We start from the raw sequence: 18,576 nt of genomic DNA, 5'->3' as shown, positions 1-18,576 counted from the left end.
AAAGACACAGTGCTCACACGCCCAGTACAGGTAATCCAGCTTTAGGAATTCCTTACCTCCCACTGCCTGCCAACACGTTGAATACAAAGGAGATGTGGCCAAAAGTTAACTCTCCTCTTGTAACACACACTTTATCACCTAGGGTTTCCTGATTTAGCAAATAATAATAATAATGTAGGGTGTTTTTAGGATAAATATGGCCTCGGTAGTGCATGGGACATATTCATACTAAAAGTTACTTTTTACTGATGAATTTCAAATTTAATTGAGCATCCTATATTTTGTCTGGCAACCCTATTCCCAGCCTCTATTCAGAAACAGTTCAAACAAAGTTAGGTATGCTGTGCTAATTCACTTCAGTCATGTCCGACTCTTCGTGATCCTGTAGACTGTACCCTGCCAGGCTCCTCTGTCTATCGGACTCTCCAGGCAAGAGTACTGGAGGGATTGCTGTGCCCGCCTCCAGGGGATCTTCCCGACCCAGGGATTCCAGGCCTTTGGTGTCTCCTGCACTGGCGCGTGGGTTCTTTACCACTAGCGCCACCTGTATACAGGAATACAATTCATTCATAGTTCAGGAGCCTAACTTCATACATTTGGTGCTTCAGTTTGCACCTGGCATACTCCCATATATCACACGGAGATAACTAACCTTTCATTAGGATAAAAAATTTCAAGTAGTCCTTAAACACCCATCTTGAGACACACAACGTCTGAAGCTCCCACTGCCTGCCATGTTGGGTTTTGCTTACATTGACTAGTAAGTTTTCTGCTGACAGAAGATGGTTCTCACAGTAGGAAAGGCTCCTTTTAGCCTGACAGCTTCCCAACTCTGTGAGCTGACATGTCTAGCTTCTTCCACAACTAAGACAGCTGGACATGCCTTCTTTAAGCCTCAGTAATCATTTCACCAGGCAACAATAAAAAAGAGATGCTTGAGAAAGCAAACTCTAATAAATCATCACTCTACGGTGACTCCCAGGAACCTTGATCACCAAATGAGGAGGGGCTGGTGTGGACCCAGAAGGTAGAAGCTTCCGCTTTCTCTTTGCAAACCCGGGAGACTTCACCTTTTGCACATCTCTGGGGTCTCTATTCTCCCTTCTTAGAAGAAGAGTTGGACAAAAGGTGTCAACTGGAGAGACCTTAAGGCCCTTCCCTTCATCATCTGACCCCTAAAAGCGTAAATCAGAAAACAGATTCAAGGTAAACCCCCTGCCACCCTTCCAACACAAGTACCACCTGTAAGCCACTTCAGCAGAGAAATTCTAAAGCTACGTCTGCCCTTTTATACTGATATCTTTGTGTGCAGAAAGGTACCTGATGATCAGAGACTGCTTATACCCTGGGCTTCATATGCAGAATGGTTCAATGGCAGAAATCTTCTTTGCCTTCCCCAAACTTTGACACACCTTTTCCTTCCCCAGAAAATGTCTTTCTTGCCCAAAAAGAAAACCCAGTCTTGGCTCCCTGGGGTATCACTTCCTTCTGAATTATGCTGAAGGGAAAAAAAAAAAAATCAAATGTCCTTCTGTACCCTGGAAAGCAATTACAGGCCCTATAATTCTCCCCACCCCTTATGTAATTTATACATAAATTACATACGGGTGGCTTTCAGTGAAATACACCCTCTACAAATTTGTTTTGTATTTGGAAGACAGCATCTTCAGCTCTGACCTTGTTCCTTGTAAATAAGGAAACCGAATTCCCCATCCACAAGAGAACAAATCACTTTATCTTCTGGATAAATGAGTCAGTCATACTTGTTGTAAAGATGACTTTCTCTTTGGAAAGTCAGGCTGTGGAGTAGTTGCTCTAAATCACTTTGAAGCATCTGCATAGTAAATTGAATAGTTTTTCTTTAGTTTTCCTTTGGAAAGGGGCCAGTTCTCTTATTCAGTCTATTGGGTAGCAACAAAAATGTTTAAAATACCAACCATCTACTAGTAGCCAACTGAATCCTTAAATCTCTTTAGCATATGGCCAAATTAGAGGAACTCAGAGGAGCAAAACAGAACTGAATAAGATGGCAACCACAGACAGTGTTCCCTGGAACATGTATTTTATTCTACAGGTGAGTGAAGCTGCTAAAGTAAGGCTGGTAGGGAAGACTCCTACAATGGACCAAGAGTACATTTTGGGAGGAAAAGGAAAGGAAGAAATTTTGTTGTGCATCTACTAGCCTCAATGATTTACATGCCTTACTCACTGTTCAGACATTCCTGGAAAGCTGATATTTTTAATCTTTGTTTTCTCTTGGTTCTGAAAGATCAAGGGACTTCAAAATCACACGGCCACAATGAGAACTTATACCCACAGTTACTAAGCCCCTCTTCCTACTTCCCTTGCTGTTATCTCTCAGAAAACTGCCTTTGTGAACAGGACTTAAGATCTTCTTCACATTTGGAAGATTTCTTGTGGGAGAACAGAAACTCCATTTAAAGACCTGTCCCCTCTAGTCTGGCACTTTTTAAAAAAGCATTAACTTCAGTTTCAATACAGTTTGTCATCATAATTGTCTTACCAGCCTCAAGAAGTTACATGTCAAGGAGAGGGATGTTCTACTGTCCAGAGCCGTAGGCAGATCCGGATAGCTACCAATCCTTTCTGCACCACAAGCCAAGGGGGGAATTCCAGAGGGCAACATCTCAATTTCAGGGCTTTTAGTATAGTCACATTCCCTTCCTCCACGGATAACATTCTGATAGGATTTCTTTCTAAAATTGAAATGCTCATGATCTCCAATCCCAGAAGGAAGTGCTTTCATTCTCTTTCATCAGAGGTCTAGCCAAGAAAGTCTGGCAGTAACTGAAACAAATCTTTAGGAATCAGGCAGAATGCCTTTTTTTTTGAAGCAGCAATTGTTTGACGTTGGAAATTTTAAAGACCTTTCCTAATTGGTGAAGACCACTTTGACTCTAAAATTGAAGAGGAAGTTTGGAAGGGGAGGCGGGTGTGTTTCTAGCTTGACCACTGCCGATGTCCAGACCAGCAGCCCCACAGGAAACCTTTCAGAAGCCACTTCCCTCCATTTTGAGCCAGGAGGAAGAAATTCTATGGGACCAGGTTCTCCCTCCACCATCTGGAGTCACCTGTGGCTCCGCCCCACCAGCACCATGCTCCTGGGGGGATGGGAAGCAACTCAATCCCTAATGAGATTCTTACCAGGAAATGAGACAAGGATCTTTTACTTACTTTTGATGCTTTCGAACTTTGGTGCTGGAGAAGACTCTTGAGAGTCCCTTGGACAGTTAGGAGATCAAACTCGTCAGTCCTAAAGGAAATCAACCCTGAATATTCATTGGAAGGACTGATGTTGAAGCTGAACCTTCAGTACTTTGGCCACCTGATGCGAAGAGCCGACTCATTGGAAAAGACTCTGATGCTGGGTAAGATTGAAGGCAAGAAGAGAAGGCGGGACAGAGGATGAGATGGTTGGATGGCATCACCAACTCAGTGGACATGAATTTGAGCAAACTCGGGGAGATGGTGAAGGTCAGGGAAGCATGGCATGCTGCAGTCCATGGGGTCACAGCGAGTCAGACATGACTTAGCAACCGAACAACTTAATTTTGCAGAGACCTGTTTTCAGTTCAGTTCAGTTCAGTCACTCAGTCATGTCTGACTGACTCTTTGTGACCCCATGAATTGCAGCACACCAGGCCTCCCTGTCCATCACCAACTCCCGGAGTTCATGCAAACTCAAGTCCATCGAGTCGGTGATGCCATCCAGCCGTCTCACTCTGTCGTCCCCTTCTCCTCCTGCCCCCAATCCCTCCCAGCATCAGAGTCTTTTCCAATGAAGTCAACCAGCAGGGGGGTTCAGAATAAAACTCAACATTTAGTCTCTAGGTATTCTCATACATTGTCTCTCCTGGGAAACCCCTGTGGGCAAACCAGGCATAGGGAAACTGATTCTACTGCTCAACAGATAAGTAATGGTAACAGCAGTTACAGTTACTATTTATTTAATGGTTGCCTGGCAACCCACTCCAGTATTCTTAACTGGAGAATCCTATGGACAGAAGAGCCTGACGGGCTACAGTCCAGGGGGTTGCAAGAGTTGGACATGACTGAAGCAACTTAGCACACACATATGACCAGAAATGATAAACACTTTTTAAATATTAGCATGTTTTATTCTTAAAGCAACCTTAGGAGAAGGCTATAATTATTCACGGATAAAGTGGCAAAGTATGTCTCCCTGGCACCTCCATGTCCTCAGTCTCTCTCCATCCTCTTCTCTGGAAGGAAGATGGCCTTAGAACATAAATATACACAAAATTATGCTTTATGAAATGAGTCATTAGAAAGACACCGATTTTTGTGTGTGTGTCTTCTAGAAGTCCCACTATGAAGAGAGAGATGTGGGTGGAGATAAAAAAATGGAGGTAGTCCAAGGGGAAGATATTTATAGATGCAGGATGAAGGTTGGGTGAGGAACTGGGGGAGGGACCTTGCAAGAACTGAAATTGACTCCAGAAAAAAATACAAATATGTTTGGCACCATCTTCTGGGCTCTGAGCATATTTGTGATGTACTGTAAGTAAGGTTCATTACTTTCTAGTGAAGGAATCAGTCTGCGTATTATTGCCAAGGCATAGAGCATATCCATTTCACAGGGGAGGAAATTGAGGCTCAAGAAGTAAGATATTCATTCAAAATCACACTCACGTGAGTGGCAGTCACAAATTTATCTGACGTCCCTCCCCCCCAAATTCTATGCTTTCCTGATATGCATAGCATGGCAAAGTCTAGAATGAATTTCACTAGTTATGAGTGACAAAGCAGAGGTAAAAATTTTAAATAGGAACCTTTCATATGTGGAGAAGGAAATGGCACCCCACTCCAGTACTCTTGCCTGGAAAATCCCATGGATGGAGGAGCCTGGTGGGCTGCAGTCCAGGGGGTCGCTAAGTTGGACACGACTGAGTGACTTCACTTTCACTTTTCACATTCATGCTCTGGAGAAGGAAATGGCAACCCATTCCAGTGTTCTTGCCTGGAGAATCCCAGGGAGGGAGAAGCCTGGCGGGCTGCTGTCTATGGGGTCGCAGAGAGTTGGACACGACTGAAGCGACTTAGCAGCAGCAGCAGATACCAGTGTGTATGATCCAGAAAAGGGGTGCAAACTAAGAAGTAGATATTCATAGCTAAAAATTATGGATCACTGTACTTTGAATAAAAGTTGTTCAATTTATCATAGAATATGACCAATTGACTTTATTTCTAAGGTGCTTGCATCAAAACTTATCATAAAAAAGTATTTTTTCATTCCAAAGCCCATTGGTCAATGAGGAAATTGCAAGGAAGGTAAGAATTAACAACTGAGGCCAACCAGGTGTCTTCAACATTAGATTTTATGAGTATTTTTCCAGGCTGTTTAGGCAGCAGTCTTTCTTCAAATTTTATAAAGAAAATATAAGGGTTAAGCATTGTTCTAATTCTTGTATTTTCAGACATACCTTGACCAAGATCCCCAGGCAAAAATACGTAATAGCTAAAAACTTGCGAGAAATACAAACTTTGATGTGGGAAAAGGGAAGCCTTAGGTACAAACTGATTGTTCAGCCGCTAAGTCATGTCTGACTCTTTGCAACCCCATGGACTGTAGCACACCAGGCTTCCCTGTCCTTCACTATCTCTCAGAGTGTGCCCAAGTTCATGTCCATTGAGTCGGTGATGCCATCCAACCATCTCATCCTCTGTTGCCCCCTTCTCCTCCTGCCCTCAATCTTTCCCAGCATCGGGGCTTTTCCAATGAGTCAGCTCTTGCATCAAGTGGCCAAAGTATTGGAGCTTCAGCTTCAGCATCAGTCCTTCCAGTAAATATTCAGGGTTGATTTCACAAAGATGTAAAAATTTACTAGGATGCATATGAATTATTCCAGGTAAGAAATAAGAAGTAGAGAATTAGTTTAGATGATTTACCAAAAAAAAAAAAAAAATAGAAGGGATGCTGGAGTAGGGGCAGGAGTCCAAAACCCATGAGATACCCAAGGAAGGGAAGGCTGTAGAATCTGCCTTCATGGAGATTTGCAAACACAATAAGAACACTAGTTCTCCTTAAGGTCTTGAGAATTAAATATAATGACCTCTTTAGGTCTCTTCTTGTGTTGTGATCCTTCAGGTTTAATTACACTTCGTGGGTAATATCAGAAAACACAGTGGAAACTGCTAAATCTAAGGGCTTAGGCTCAGGAGTCAGACAGACCTCAGTCTGAATCAAACACATGACTATTAACCTTTAATAGGCTTGAGCCAACCAGCAACCCTCCTATATTTCCCAAGTCCATTTGCTCCCCATGATAAACATCTCACACCTTCACCTTTGCCTTAAGCCTTCAAACCTCGTCTCCATCCACTTCTCATTTTTCATTGAGAAAACAGGAGCAATTTTAATAGAACTTGTACAAACTCTTATTAACATATCTACCAACATCTGCACATCTGGGTACACAGGCACTGCTTTTCCTTCTACTATCATGGGAAATAGATGGGGAAACAGTGGAAACAGTGACAGACTTTATTTTTCTGGGCTCCAAAATCACTGCAGATGGTGATTGCAGCCATGAAATTAAAAGACGCTTACTCCTTGGAAGGAAAGTTATGACCAACCTAGATAGCAAATTCAAAAGCAGAGACATTACTTTGCCAACAAAGGTCCATCTAGTCAAGGCTATGGTTTTTCCTGTGGTCATGTATGGATGTGAGAGTTGGACTGTGAAGAAAGCTGAGCACCGAAGAATTGATGCTTTTGAACTGTGGTGTTGGAGAAGACTCTTGAGAATCCCTTGGACTGCAAGGAGATCCAACCAGTCCATTCTGAAGGAGATCAGCCCTGGGTGTTCATTGGAAGGACTGATGCTAAAGCTGAAACTCCAATACTTTGGCCACCTCATGTGAAGAGTTGACTCATTGGAAAAGACTCTGATGCTGGGAGGGATTGGGGGCAGGAGGAGAAGGGGACAACGGAGGATGAGATGGCTGGATGGCATCACCAACTCGATGGACGTGAATCTGGGTGAGCTCTGGGAGCTGGTGAAGGACTGGGAGGCCTGGAGTGCTGCAATTCATAGGGTTGCAAAGAGTCGGACACGACTGACCAACTGAACTGAACTGAAGTGATGATGGATGAACTGTCTGCGCTAAGAACAACACCTCCATTTGGGCCCTAGACCCCATCTTCTGTCTCCAAATCAAGGTGGTGCTCAAGTAATCGCCTGCAAAAAGTTTTTCTCCCTTTCCTAGAGCACTCCCATCAGTCAACAAACATATCAGCCATCATTCCCTTGTAGCTACGCTTCCATTTTAAGAAAATGCCTCCAATTCTTCACTGGTTTCACTTCCGTTTATCCCTTTTTCCTTTGAATCCACTTTGATTAACCTTTTCTCACCAGTGTGCCACCAAAATAACTCTTGTGGAGGTCCCCAGTAAAACTAGACTAGTTGTCTAGTCCAGGGGCAACTTAGCCCTCATCTTATTGGAAATGCCAGCTATATTCAACCAGTACATGCATGCTAAGTCGTTTCAGTCATGTCCAACTCTTTACAACCCCATGGACTGTAGCCCGCCAGAATCCTCTGTCCATTGGATTCTTCAGTCAAGAATACTGGAGTGGGTTCCCACTCCCTCTTCCAGGGGATCTTCCTGACCCAGCGACGGAGCCCAGGCCTCTGACGTCTCATGCATCGGCAGGCGGGTTATTTAGCACTAGCACCATCTGGGAAGCCCATCAGCATAACCTACAAGGCCACATAAGTGGTCTGCAAACCACCTTCTCATGTGCCCCTCCGGCTTCGCTTCCTCTTTCTCACCCCACTTCAGGCACTCTGGCTTCCTCAAACATGTTTAGTCCTCTTACCTCAGAATCTTTGCACCTGCTTTTTTATGCCTAGAATGCTCCCCTCCCACCTCTGCCCACCCCTAGGTATCCACATGACTTGCTTCCTCACATTCTCGTTTTCTCTAATCAGCCTTTGTAAAACAGCACGTACATAAACCAAAGAAACCCCACAGTCTCTTACTTTATTTACCTTGCTTTACTTATCTCCATAGCACCTAACATATCAGAGTGTATTTATTTCATTTGTTGTTTTGTTTTTCCCTACCTCCCACTAGAAAGTAACTTCCATGAACACCCTTGTTTGATTCATGGCTCTGTCTCCATCTCCTAGAACAGTTCCTGGCACATAATAGGTACTCAGTGAATCTTGTTAAATAAATGAATGTATCTGATTCACTCTGCTATACAGCAGAAACTAACACACTATAAACCAACTGCTACCTGCTGCTAAGCCACTTCAGTCGTGTCCGACTCTGTGCGACCCCATAGACGGCAGCCCACCAGGCTCCCCTGTCCCTGGGATTCTCCAGGCAAGAACACTGGAGTGGGTTGCCATTTCCTTCTCCAATGCACGAAAGTGAAAAGTGAAAGGGAAGTCGCTCAGTCATGTCTGACCCTCAGCGACCCCATGGACTGCAGCCTACCAGGCTCCTCCATCCATGGGATTTTCCAGGCAAGAGTACTGGAGTGGGGTGCCATTGTCTTCTCCGATAAACCAACTATACTCCAATAAAAAATAATTTTTTAAAAGGAAATACACAGTTCAGTAAAAAATTAATGAGCTTGACCACTTACTCTGTGTGACTTTAGAAAAGTATCTGAATTACATCACCTTTTAAATGAGGATAATATCAACGCCTACCTCAGAGGTTATTATAATAATAAAAGTGAATAATCTGTATAAAGCCTATCTAGAAGTCAACAAAAGATATTATTGTAACATTATTTATTATCTTATTTCTAATCACCATAATCTTCTGGAAGGAGAAAGTCAAAGTCGCTCAGTCGTGTTCAACTCTTTGTGACCCCCATGGGCTGTACAGTCTATGGGATTCTCCAGGCCAGAATACGGGAGTGGGTAGCTTTTCCCTTCTCCAGGGGATCTTCCCAACCCAGGGATTGAACCCAGGTCTCCCGCATTGCAGGCAGATTGTTTTACCAGCTGAGCCACAACCTCTTGGAATTCTCTATAAAAGTTTGATAGAGTTCCAGGACATTATGAGAATTACATACAATTTTAAAGAAAAAAAAAAAGTCCTCCATTGAAACACCGACAACCAAAAGAAAATTCCTTCCTGAGAGCTCAGGAATCATCAAACTCATCACATCTGTGCTGGGATGTCTGTGGGTTGTCTGCATAGAATGTGCTGAGTGCACCTCCCCTAAATTCCTTAGGGGAACTTTTCTTCCAACTAACCTTCACACTGCAGGACTTCAGACATTTTACCGAGGTAGGAGGTAGAAGCCGGCTGTGAATTTGGTAAAACTTCTGTCTGCTAGCTTTCTGCGACCCTGCATTCGTGAGCACACAAAACTCCTCTGCTGCCTGTTAATTCTTTTAGATGAGTGGGGTCCTAGGTACATTATCATTCGATTTATTTTAGGTGAAAGGCATTTTGGTTTCCAGATTAATTACCATCATCAACTTAATGCTAAACTCTCCCATGCGCTATAGAACCCTTCACTCCTCTACTTCGTCATTTACCATGAAATATTAAAGTTACCTCTTTACGTGTTTGTCTCTCCAGCTAGATCCTAAGCTAACTGAGAGTAGTGACCATGTATTAATCTTGCCAATATTGTTAATATTTGGTCCCTACTAGCCCATGAGACGGAGAAGGCAATGGTACCCCACTCCAGCACTCTTGCCTGGAAAATCCCATGGACAGAGGAGCCTGGTGGGCTGCCATCTGTGGGGTCGCACAGAGTCTGACACGACTGAAGTGACTTAGCAGCAGCAGCAGCCCATTAGAAATTATCAATAAATACTATTTAAAATAAAGGTTGTGTAGTATATTATAAAATTAAAGACTAGCACCAAGTGAACTAAGGTTGAATACCTACAGTGCCACTGTGTGAGATCAAATTGCTTAACTCCTCTGTGCCTGAGTTTCCTCCTTTATAGAATAATAATATAATCTACCTTATCAGATTATTACAGAATTAAATGGATTAAATTAAGAAATGTAAGATGACTTATAAGTGTGCTTAATAAATATAATTTATTATCTATAATAAATATTAACTATTAGTTCTTAATAAATGTTAGTTTTCATTAAAGTAGAAAACTGAGCCGCCCTTTCCTGTATTCAAACCGGTTCCAAAGCAGGCTCTGTCATCTATAGGCAGACATTCTGTGGAAGAGCCGCGTGTGCAGTGTGGCGCCTTTCGCCGCTTCTGCAGAGGCACAGTATCCTTCTGATCTTGCCCATTCAGTCCCCCAGGAAGCCACTACCAGTTCACTGGTGTTCACACAGGCCATGGACAATTACCTGCTATTCTTGCTCTTTCTCTGCTCTCAGCCCAGATTTCAAACAAACGTGGACTAGGCTGAGATAGCTAGGGGTAGATACACAAATGAAAGGTCAGATCGAAGGTCAGAGGCAGTTAGCCAGGCCTCCAACAGGCTTGAGTGACTTGGAGATTTCAGACTGAGCCACCCTCTGAGTCCCCATTACCCTGCTGCCCATCCGCCCAGTTCTGCACGTGGCAGCCTCACCTTATGGAACTGTGGCGGGTATATCCGAGCAGCCCCATGGTTCAGCAGCAGCTGGTAGCAGATCTCAGGCCGGGCGGCGGGTCGCACGGAGGTGACCTTCAGCACATACTGGATGGCAGCGCAGCCGTTGATGTCCATGAGATTGGCTTCCGCGCCGGCCTCCAGCATCATGTCCATGAGCACGTGGTCGCAGTTCCAGGCTGCCTTGTGGAGCGGAGATTTAAAGTCGTCATCCCGGGCGTTGACCTCCGCCTTGTAGTCCAGCAGCATGCGGCAGATGAGGTGATGATCCCGGCTGTACTCCTGCTCTTTGAAGCGGAGGGCCCAGTAGGTTGCGATGGCCAGAGGGGTCTCCATGTGGGCGTTCACACTGTCCACGATGGCCCCGTGCTCCACGTAGAAGGCCACCAGCTCGGGGAGGCCAAAGTGGGCAGCCGTGTGCAAGGGCGTCTCCTCATCCTGGTTGTTGGTCTTCATGTTCACATTCGCCCCTAGAAAGCGAGGTTGAAGCAGACAATTATTTAAACATATTTTACCGTTACTCACAAGGCTCATTAAACAGGCCTTTTCTCGCTGCTTCCGACTACCCATTTTTCCAAGTACCATTTCTGGACCCCATGGGAGCCACTGCTTTGAAACGACAGTGCCACCTTCTGGGCAAGCAGTAAATATATGGGGTGATGGGAGAGTGGGCCTGAGAAGGAAGATTGGGACTGTGCGACGCAGCATTGTTAGTTCAGTTCTAGTTCCTACTCCTAGGTGTATTGGGAAATACAAAGTGATTCTGATAACCAAATAGCTTTTATCAATAAAATATCAAGTATTAAAAAAATAAATAAAGGTTATATCACTATCTTTGAGGCTTATATGTTATATGTGTGGCTTCAAAAGTCATCAATTTCTTGATGAGATTTCTTAAATATCATGTCATTTTTTTTTTTCTTCCCAAGCAGCTAAACCTAAAAACTTGGTACAAGGGAACTTTAGTGGTATAGAAATTCAGTCTTCTGACTGGACACTGACAGTATCAAGCCGCTGAATTCTTTGAGGCTCCTTTGGAACACACCTGGAGCAAAAATAAATACTCTGATGACCAAACTAGAGTAAAGGTCACATTTTGAAAGGAAAATAATAGAAGCTGGGAAAATAAAACACTCATCAAAAAAAAAAAAAAAAAATTAAAGATTGTATGTAATATGTGCAATTTATTGTCGACAATGGCTATTTAGAAATGCAAATTATGAGTGCTTGGAAATCTCCTTAGAAATTACTTAATCCAACCACTTATTTAACAGACAAAGAAAATGAGTAAATTTTATTTTTTCTGATAGGAAAGTTAAGTACTAGAATGATCAATCTGAGAAACTGAAATTTTCCTCTCATCCTAGTTTAATTGGGGTAAGCTAAATGACCCCAGAGGGTCTACTCTATAATCAGTTTTACTGGAAATGTTTATAGTTACTTCAAGGATAAATCTGGGAAGACTTTTATCATTATTATTATTAAGGTAGCAACTAATATTTATTAAGCACTTGCGATGTACAAAATTCTGAGCTAAATGCTTTTCATATTCCTCATGGAATCTTCCTAGCAACTCTTTGCAGGAGGTGCATTTTTATCCCAATTTTACAGATGAAGAAATTTGTACTTAGGCTAATAACTATAGTAGGCTAAGAAGCACTAGAACAGAAGTTTGACAGCAGACAGCCTAGCTTCATAATCTCTCACCACTGTGCCATTCTACCTCATTATTTTTCTTTAAATTTTTTTTTGTTTGCTTTGCTGTCTTTGGATATTTGAAAATTTGAAAGTAATGGAGAAATCATGTTGCATTTTGTTAATTTTAAAAATCTGTTCTCCATGTGTTGCTCCTTTATGCCATTTTTCACGGCATCCTCTGATCATATGGAACACATTTAAGAAAGGGGATACTCCTACCAGCTTGCTGGCTGTCTAATACAAAACCCACCCCCTAGTGAGGTTTCTGAGAGCACATTGTTCTGTAAACTCTGAGACTGTCTCTGCTCCTAACTTCAGACAGCAGAATTATAAGCAAAGATAGTCCCTCATGAAGATCTGCCATTCGTGTTCATCAGGATTCCACCCTGGAGCGGCTCTGGGTCAGATCTCCCTTCAGGTCAGCCCTTCTGTGCTCTGGAGTGAAATGAAATGAATGTCTTCCCAGAAGCCAGTGGGGGGTCACTTCAGACACAGGAGAATTTCCAGTAAGAAAGGGATCAGAGGGTCAGGGTGAAATTTACAGGCCAACTTGGAACAAACCACATCCTTTATTTTTTTTTAATGTATTTGGACATTTACAATGGATCCTTGACCTCTTGCTACAACTAGATATGCGGAATGGTTTGTTTTCCTGAATAGGAGAGCCTTATTTTATATTTGAATTGTGTCTTTGAGTGAACTTTTCCACGAGCTACATAGGAAGTAGAATGATTTGACTCCTTCTACTTTAAATTTTGTGATTTATTCAAGAAATTAGAGACCATAAACAAATTCTTGGGAATGTTAAAAAAAATACACATCTTTAATGTGAAAATGTGTATTGGCTTCCTAGAGCTGCCACATCAAATGCCACAAATTGGGTGGCTACAAACAACAGAAATTTGTTCATGAGTCTAGAGATCAGAAGTGAAATTGAAGTGTTGATAAAGGTGGCTATTTCTGAGAGAGTTTAAAGGGGGACTCTCTCTCGTGCCCCACTCTGAGCTTCTGGTGATGGCAGCAATCCTTGGTGTGCCTTGGCTTGCGGATGTATCCTCCCGGGGCCGCCGCCATGTTCACGTGGTCCTGTCTGTGTCTTCACAAGGCTGCCTTCTTACAGAGACACCAGCCTTCTTACAGACACACCAGTCTTCTTACAGACACACCAGTCTTCTTACAGAGAGAGACACCAGCCTTCTTACAGAGACATCAGACGTACTGCAACAAGGGCCCATGCTGCTCCACTCATCTTAATGAATTACATCTGCAATGACCCCGTATCCAAACAAGGTCACATGCTGACTTGCCAGACATTAGGACTTCAGCATATCTTCTTTTTAGGGGGCAAACAGGGAATACAAGTCCACCCATAATATATAATATTATGTATTATACACACAAACACTGTGTGTGTGTTTGTGTGTACGCCCAGTCGCTCAGTCAGTCCTGTCTGCCTCTTTGTGACTCTTCATGGCTCATGGACTGTAGCCCACCAGGCTCCTCCGTCCATGGGACTTTCCAGGCAAGAATACTGGAATGGGTTGCCATTCCCTTCTCCAGGGGATCTTCCTGACCCAGGGATCAAACCCATGTCCTTGCGTCTCCAGCACTGGCAGGCAGACTCTTTACCGCAGCCCCACCTGGGAAGCCCACGACATAACATAATATATAACGTGTATTGTGTCTGTGTGTGCGCAGTTGCTCAGTCCTGTCTGATCTGTAACCCGCTAGGCTTCTCTGTCCATGGATTCTCCAGGCAAGAATGTTAGAGTGGGTTGCCATGCCCTCCTCTGGGGCATCCCCTCCGATGTCATTAGATGTTTTTAAATAGGTATTGACTCGATGGACGTGAGTCTGGGTGAACTCCGGGAGTTGGTGATGGACAAGGAGGCCTGGCGTGCTGCGATTCATGGGGTCGCAAAGAGTCGGACACGACTGAGTGACTGAACTGAACTGAACTGTACCAGTCTGCACTCCCATAAGCCATGTGTGAGGGTTCTCATCAACATTTGGGGTTTTCAATCTATTTAATTTTAGCCAGTATGGGAGTGCATAGTGATACCTCATTGTGTTTGAATGTTATGTTTCCCTAATTAACAATTAGTTTAGATATATTTCAATATTTTTAAACAAACATTGCTTTTTATTTACTATTATAAAGCATTTCCGTATTATTATGTTATCATATAAAATATCATTTTAAAATAATGACATAATATTCCACAGAGTCAGTTTACCCTACTGTTAGATGTAAAGGCTTTTTCCAAAGTTTTGATCTTATGACTAATGCTACAATTGATAAATTTATGTGTAAATTTTAAGATTATTTCCTTAGCATAAACTCCCCCAAAATGGAATCATTAAGCTGAAACATCTGAGCTATTTAAAGGGAGACTTGATCGACATGAACTTGAGTAAGCTCCGGGAATTGGTGATAGACAGGGAAGCCTGGCGTGCTGCAGCCCATGGGGTCACCTGACTGAGTGACTGATCTGAACTGAACGGTCTCTCATTGATGCATGAATGCTGTTTTACTCACCTAGTATGTAGTTACGTAATTAAAATTCTTTTGCAATTTTGGAAGTAAAAAATGGTATCAAAAAATCCCGTTGTATTTTTTTGTGCGTTTGTTTTTGGTTTTGGTATTAGAATGCCCTACTCCTCTCAGAGGTTTCAACATTAGCCAGATTAATTACAATTTAATTTGTATATATTTTAAAACATTTAACATTTAATTCACGTGGAAATTATTGTGGTGTGCTTACCAACTTAGGAAGAATTGACATTCTTACAAGATAGAGTCTTTTCATGTGGGAACACAGTCTGTTTCTTGAAAAGTTTTCTTTATATTTCTGTAAACTATAGCCCCACAAAATTTGTAGCAATTTTCATTTTAGGGAAGAACAGTAAGTTATTTCTGGGGTAAAGTAACTTCTAATGAGAGAAAGACCTTCATGAACTTTCTAATTTATGCAAGATAGACTCCAGAACTAGTCTGAAATGGTAGCAAATGAGACAGAGACAATTTTTAATTTGCATTGCTTTATAAAGAACCAGGACTTTTTAGATTTCATCGGTAGGCAAAGAACAGATTTGTGTGCACTGAGAATAAGATGCAGAGTGGACATAGGGTAAGAGTGCCACAGAGAGGACACTGGCCACCGGAATGGCACTCTGATACCCCTGAAGCCAGGAGAGCAGGGACACAGTCCCACAGGAGGAACACAGTGTCGGTCAAAATTAAATGTTTTCTGTTCTCCCATACTGTATGATAGTCTCCTTTCCTGACCCTTCAACAGACAGAATCAATTACATGAATCCTAGTTATGAGACCTCACATTTCCTTTTTTCCAAGTAAAATTAAACTACCTCCAAGCACCCACTTGTTGCTGGGCTGATCACCTGTGATCCATCATCGTATGGCTCCCTCTGCTGGGCTCTGCTACTTCCTACAGGCCATGAGTTGGCCCTCAGAAGCGTGCTTTCCAAAGAACCCACCTTCCCGCCAAGTTCTACCACCTCCGAAACCACGTGGGAGCCGGGGCAGGCCTCGGTTACTGCAGAAACTGTCACTGCTTGATCTTCCCAGACTCAACGAAGCCACCTCTTGACTCCATCCCTAAGCTGGCGCCTGCCTCCCTCCTTGTCCTGATGGACTTGATTTCTTGCCGATTTTTTTTTTTACAAACTTCTGTGTGTAAGTGGGGAGATGGAATTTGAGGCCAGACCAGTGCTTCGCAACCCTCTGAGACGTGCCTTTTCTATTCCACAATGAAATTCATAAATAATATACATTATCCACTTTCATATGTAATCTTTTAAAAATAAATCTAGTACCTAGCTAACAGGTAAAGGCAAAATAAAAGTAGTTTCTGATAATCATAACTATATAGTTATGATTGTTAAAAATAATATAAATTACAATGATGTAGTATACATTTTAATAAGTTATTGACTAGCCTAGATGACCTCATGAAATGGTTATTTGTTTGAATCCATATGTAGACTCCCAGCAACTATATCGTTGAATTGACACAGGGGTTTGTACCATAACTCAAATACCACACATATCATTGCCATAACGAATGGTGTTTCAAATGAGAAAAGAAATCTTGGTTTAGTTTTGCCTTGATTAGCTGCATAGCTCTATTCCTGGAAATTTCCATGTTTATTTACAATTCAAAAGTATTTTACGTTTATATATGTAAAATGGAGTTAGGTTAGAAATCTACTGTGTTACTACATCTAAATATCTATTTTTACATCAGTGCTAAATCTAAGCTTTTTAAAAAAAAAATTATGAAAGAACTTAAAAATACAATCTCAGAAAATATAATCAGATCAGATCAGATCAGTTGCTCAGTCATGTCCGACTCTTTGCGACCCCCATGAATCGCAGCACGCCAGGCCTCCCTGTCCATCACCAACTCCCGGAGTTCACTCAGACTCACGTCCATCGAGTCAGTGATGCCATCCAGCCATCTCATCCTCTGTCGTCCCTTCTCCTCCTACCCCCAATCCCTCCCAGCATCAGAGTCTTTTCCAATGAGTCAACTCTTTGCATGAGGTGGCCAAAGTACTGGAGTTTCAGCTTTAGCATCATTCCTTCCAAAGAAATCCCAGGGCTGATCTCCTTCAGAATGGACTGGTTGGATCTCCTTGCAATCCAAGGGACTCTCAAGAGTCTTCTCCAACACCACAGTTCAAAAGCATCAATTCTTCGGCACTCAGCCTTCTTCACAGTCCAACTCTCACATCCATACATGACCACAGGAAAAACCATAGCCTTGACTAGACGGACCTTTGTTGGCAAAGTAATGTCTCTGCTTTTGACTATGCTATCTAGGTTAGTCATAACTTTCCTTCCAAGGAGTAAGCGTCTTTTAATTTCATGGCTGCAGTCACCACCTGCAGTGATTCTATATACCTCTATCCATATTTGACAGATACTAATCTTTGCTATATTTGCTTTGATTTTCTTTTTTCTAAGAAAAAATTTTACAGAAAAAAAGCCAGCCCTTTTCTCCTTTCTTCCCTCCTTTTCTTTCACCTCAGAAGTAACTATTCTAAAGTTGACTTTTGTCATTCCTTTGTAAATTTTTGTTCTTTTATTATTCACGTGTGTGTGTGTGCGAGCACGTGCTCAGTCATGTCTGACTCTTTGCAACCCCATGGACTGCAGCCCACCAGGCTCCTCTATCCATGGGATTTCCCAGGCAAGAATACTGGAGTGGGTTGCCATTTCCTTTTCTAGGGCATCTTCCTGGATCAGCGATCGAGCCCTTGTCTCCTGCATTGGCAGGTGAATTCTTTACCACTGAGCCGCCTGGAAAGCCCATTACTCACATACGTATCCATAAACAACATAAACACTTTTATTTTGTTTTCCTAAAAACCATATAAGCGGTACTCACTTTTGCAACCTCCTTTGTCAGCCATTTTCTGTTTCTGAGCAGAGAGCTGATTTTTTTTTTTTTTCCATTTCAACAGCTGAACAGATTTATATTGTGTAATTAAACAGTTTAATTACAGTTTAGCCATCTCTCTGCTAAAGACACTAAAGTTGTTTTAGCATTTTATAATAACACATATCTTTTAAATCATGCAGGAGTTTCTTTATAGAGAGAAACTGAATTAGTAGTAATAGCATATGAACATTTTCAACCATATTATACTCATCAGTATTATATCAATTTATATGTCCATCAGTAGAGTTTAAAAGTTCAACATCATTTCCAACACTTGATACCATTGCACTGTTTAATGGTTGCCAATTAGTATGAAATGGTATTTTGATTTAATTTGCATTGCCCTTGTTAGCAGTAGTGTTTTCTCATATGTCTACAGGCAACAAGATTTTAGCTTATATGAATTGCCTATTCATAGTCTCTGCCATTTTTCACTGAGTTGCTTATGTTTTTCTTGTTTACTTTTTAGGATATAGACAAAATCACTGTGGAGAATATGATAAAAACTTTACTGAAGGCAAAAGACTTACATGTAAAGTACTGCTATGTTCATTAATAGAAAGATTCAATAGGGTAAAAGATGGCAATTCTCCCTGAATTAACCTATAATTGCAATGTAATTCAAACATTTTTTACATAATTTTTCAAAAAGTAATGAACAAATCAATTTTGTAAAAAAAAAAAAAAGAAGAAGAAGAAGGAAAGAAGAGATGATGAAAGGGGTGTACTTATCCTACCAGGTATTCAAGCAAACTGTAATCAACACCATGTCAGTTCAGTTCAGTTCAGTGACTCAGTCGTGTCCGACTCTTTGCGACCCCAT

At 42.1% G+C, this 18,576-nt stretch overlaps 1 protein-coding gene across 1 annotated transcript in view; it reads right to left on the bottom strand.

Moving 5' to 3' along the window:
- Positions 1–18,576, bottom strand: part of ASB4 (ankyrin repeat and SOCS box containing 4) — a 77,130-nt gene that overhangs the window by 9,228 nt on the left and 49,326 nt on the right. The window contains exon 3 of the mRNA NM_001192864.3: positions 10,567–11,057. Within this exon, the coding sequence (NP_001179793.1) occupies positions 10,567–11,057 (491 nt within the window). The remainder of the gene's footprint in view (positions 1–10,566; positions 11,058–18,576) is intronic.

Source organism: Bos taurus, chromosome 4 (assembly GCF_002263795.3).
Source record: "Bos taurus isolate L1 Dominette 01449 registration number 42190680 breed Hereford chromosome 4, ARS-UCD2.0, whole genome shotgun sequence".
Classification (NCBI taxonomy): domain Eukaryota; kingdom Metazoa; phylum Chordata; class Mammalia; order Artiodactyla; family Bovidae; genus Bos; species Bos taurus.
Note: the sequence above shows the minus strand (reverse complement) of the source record. Positions and strands in the feature narration are given on the sequence as shown.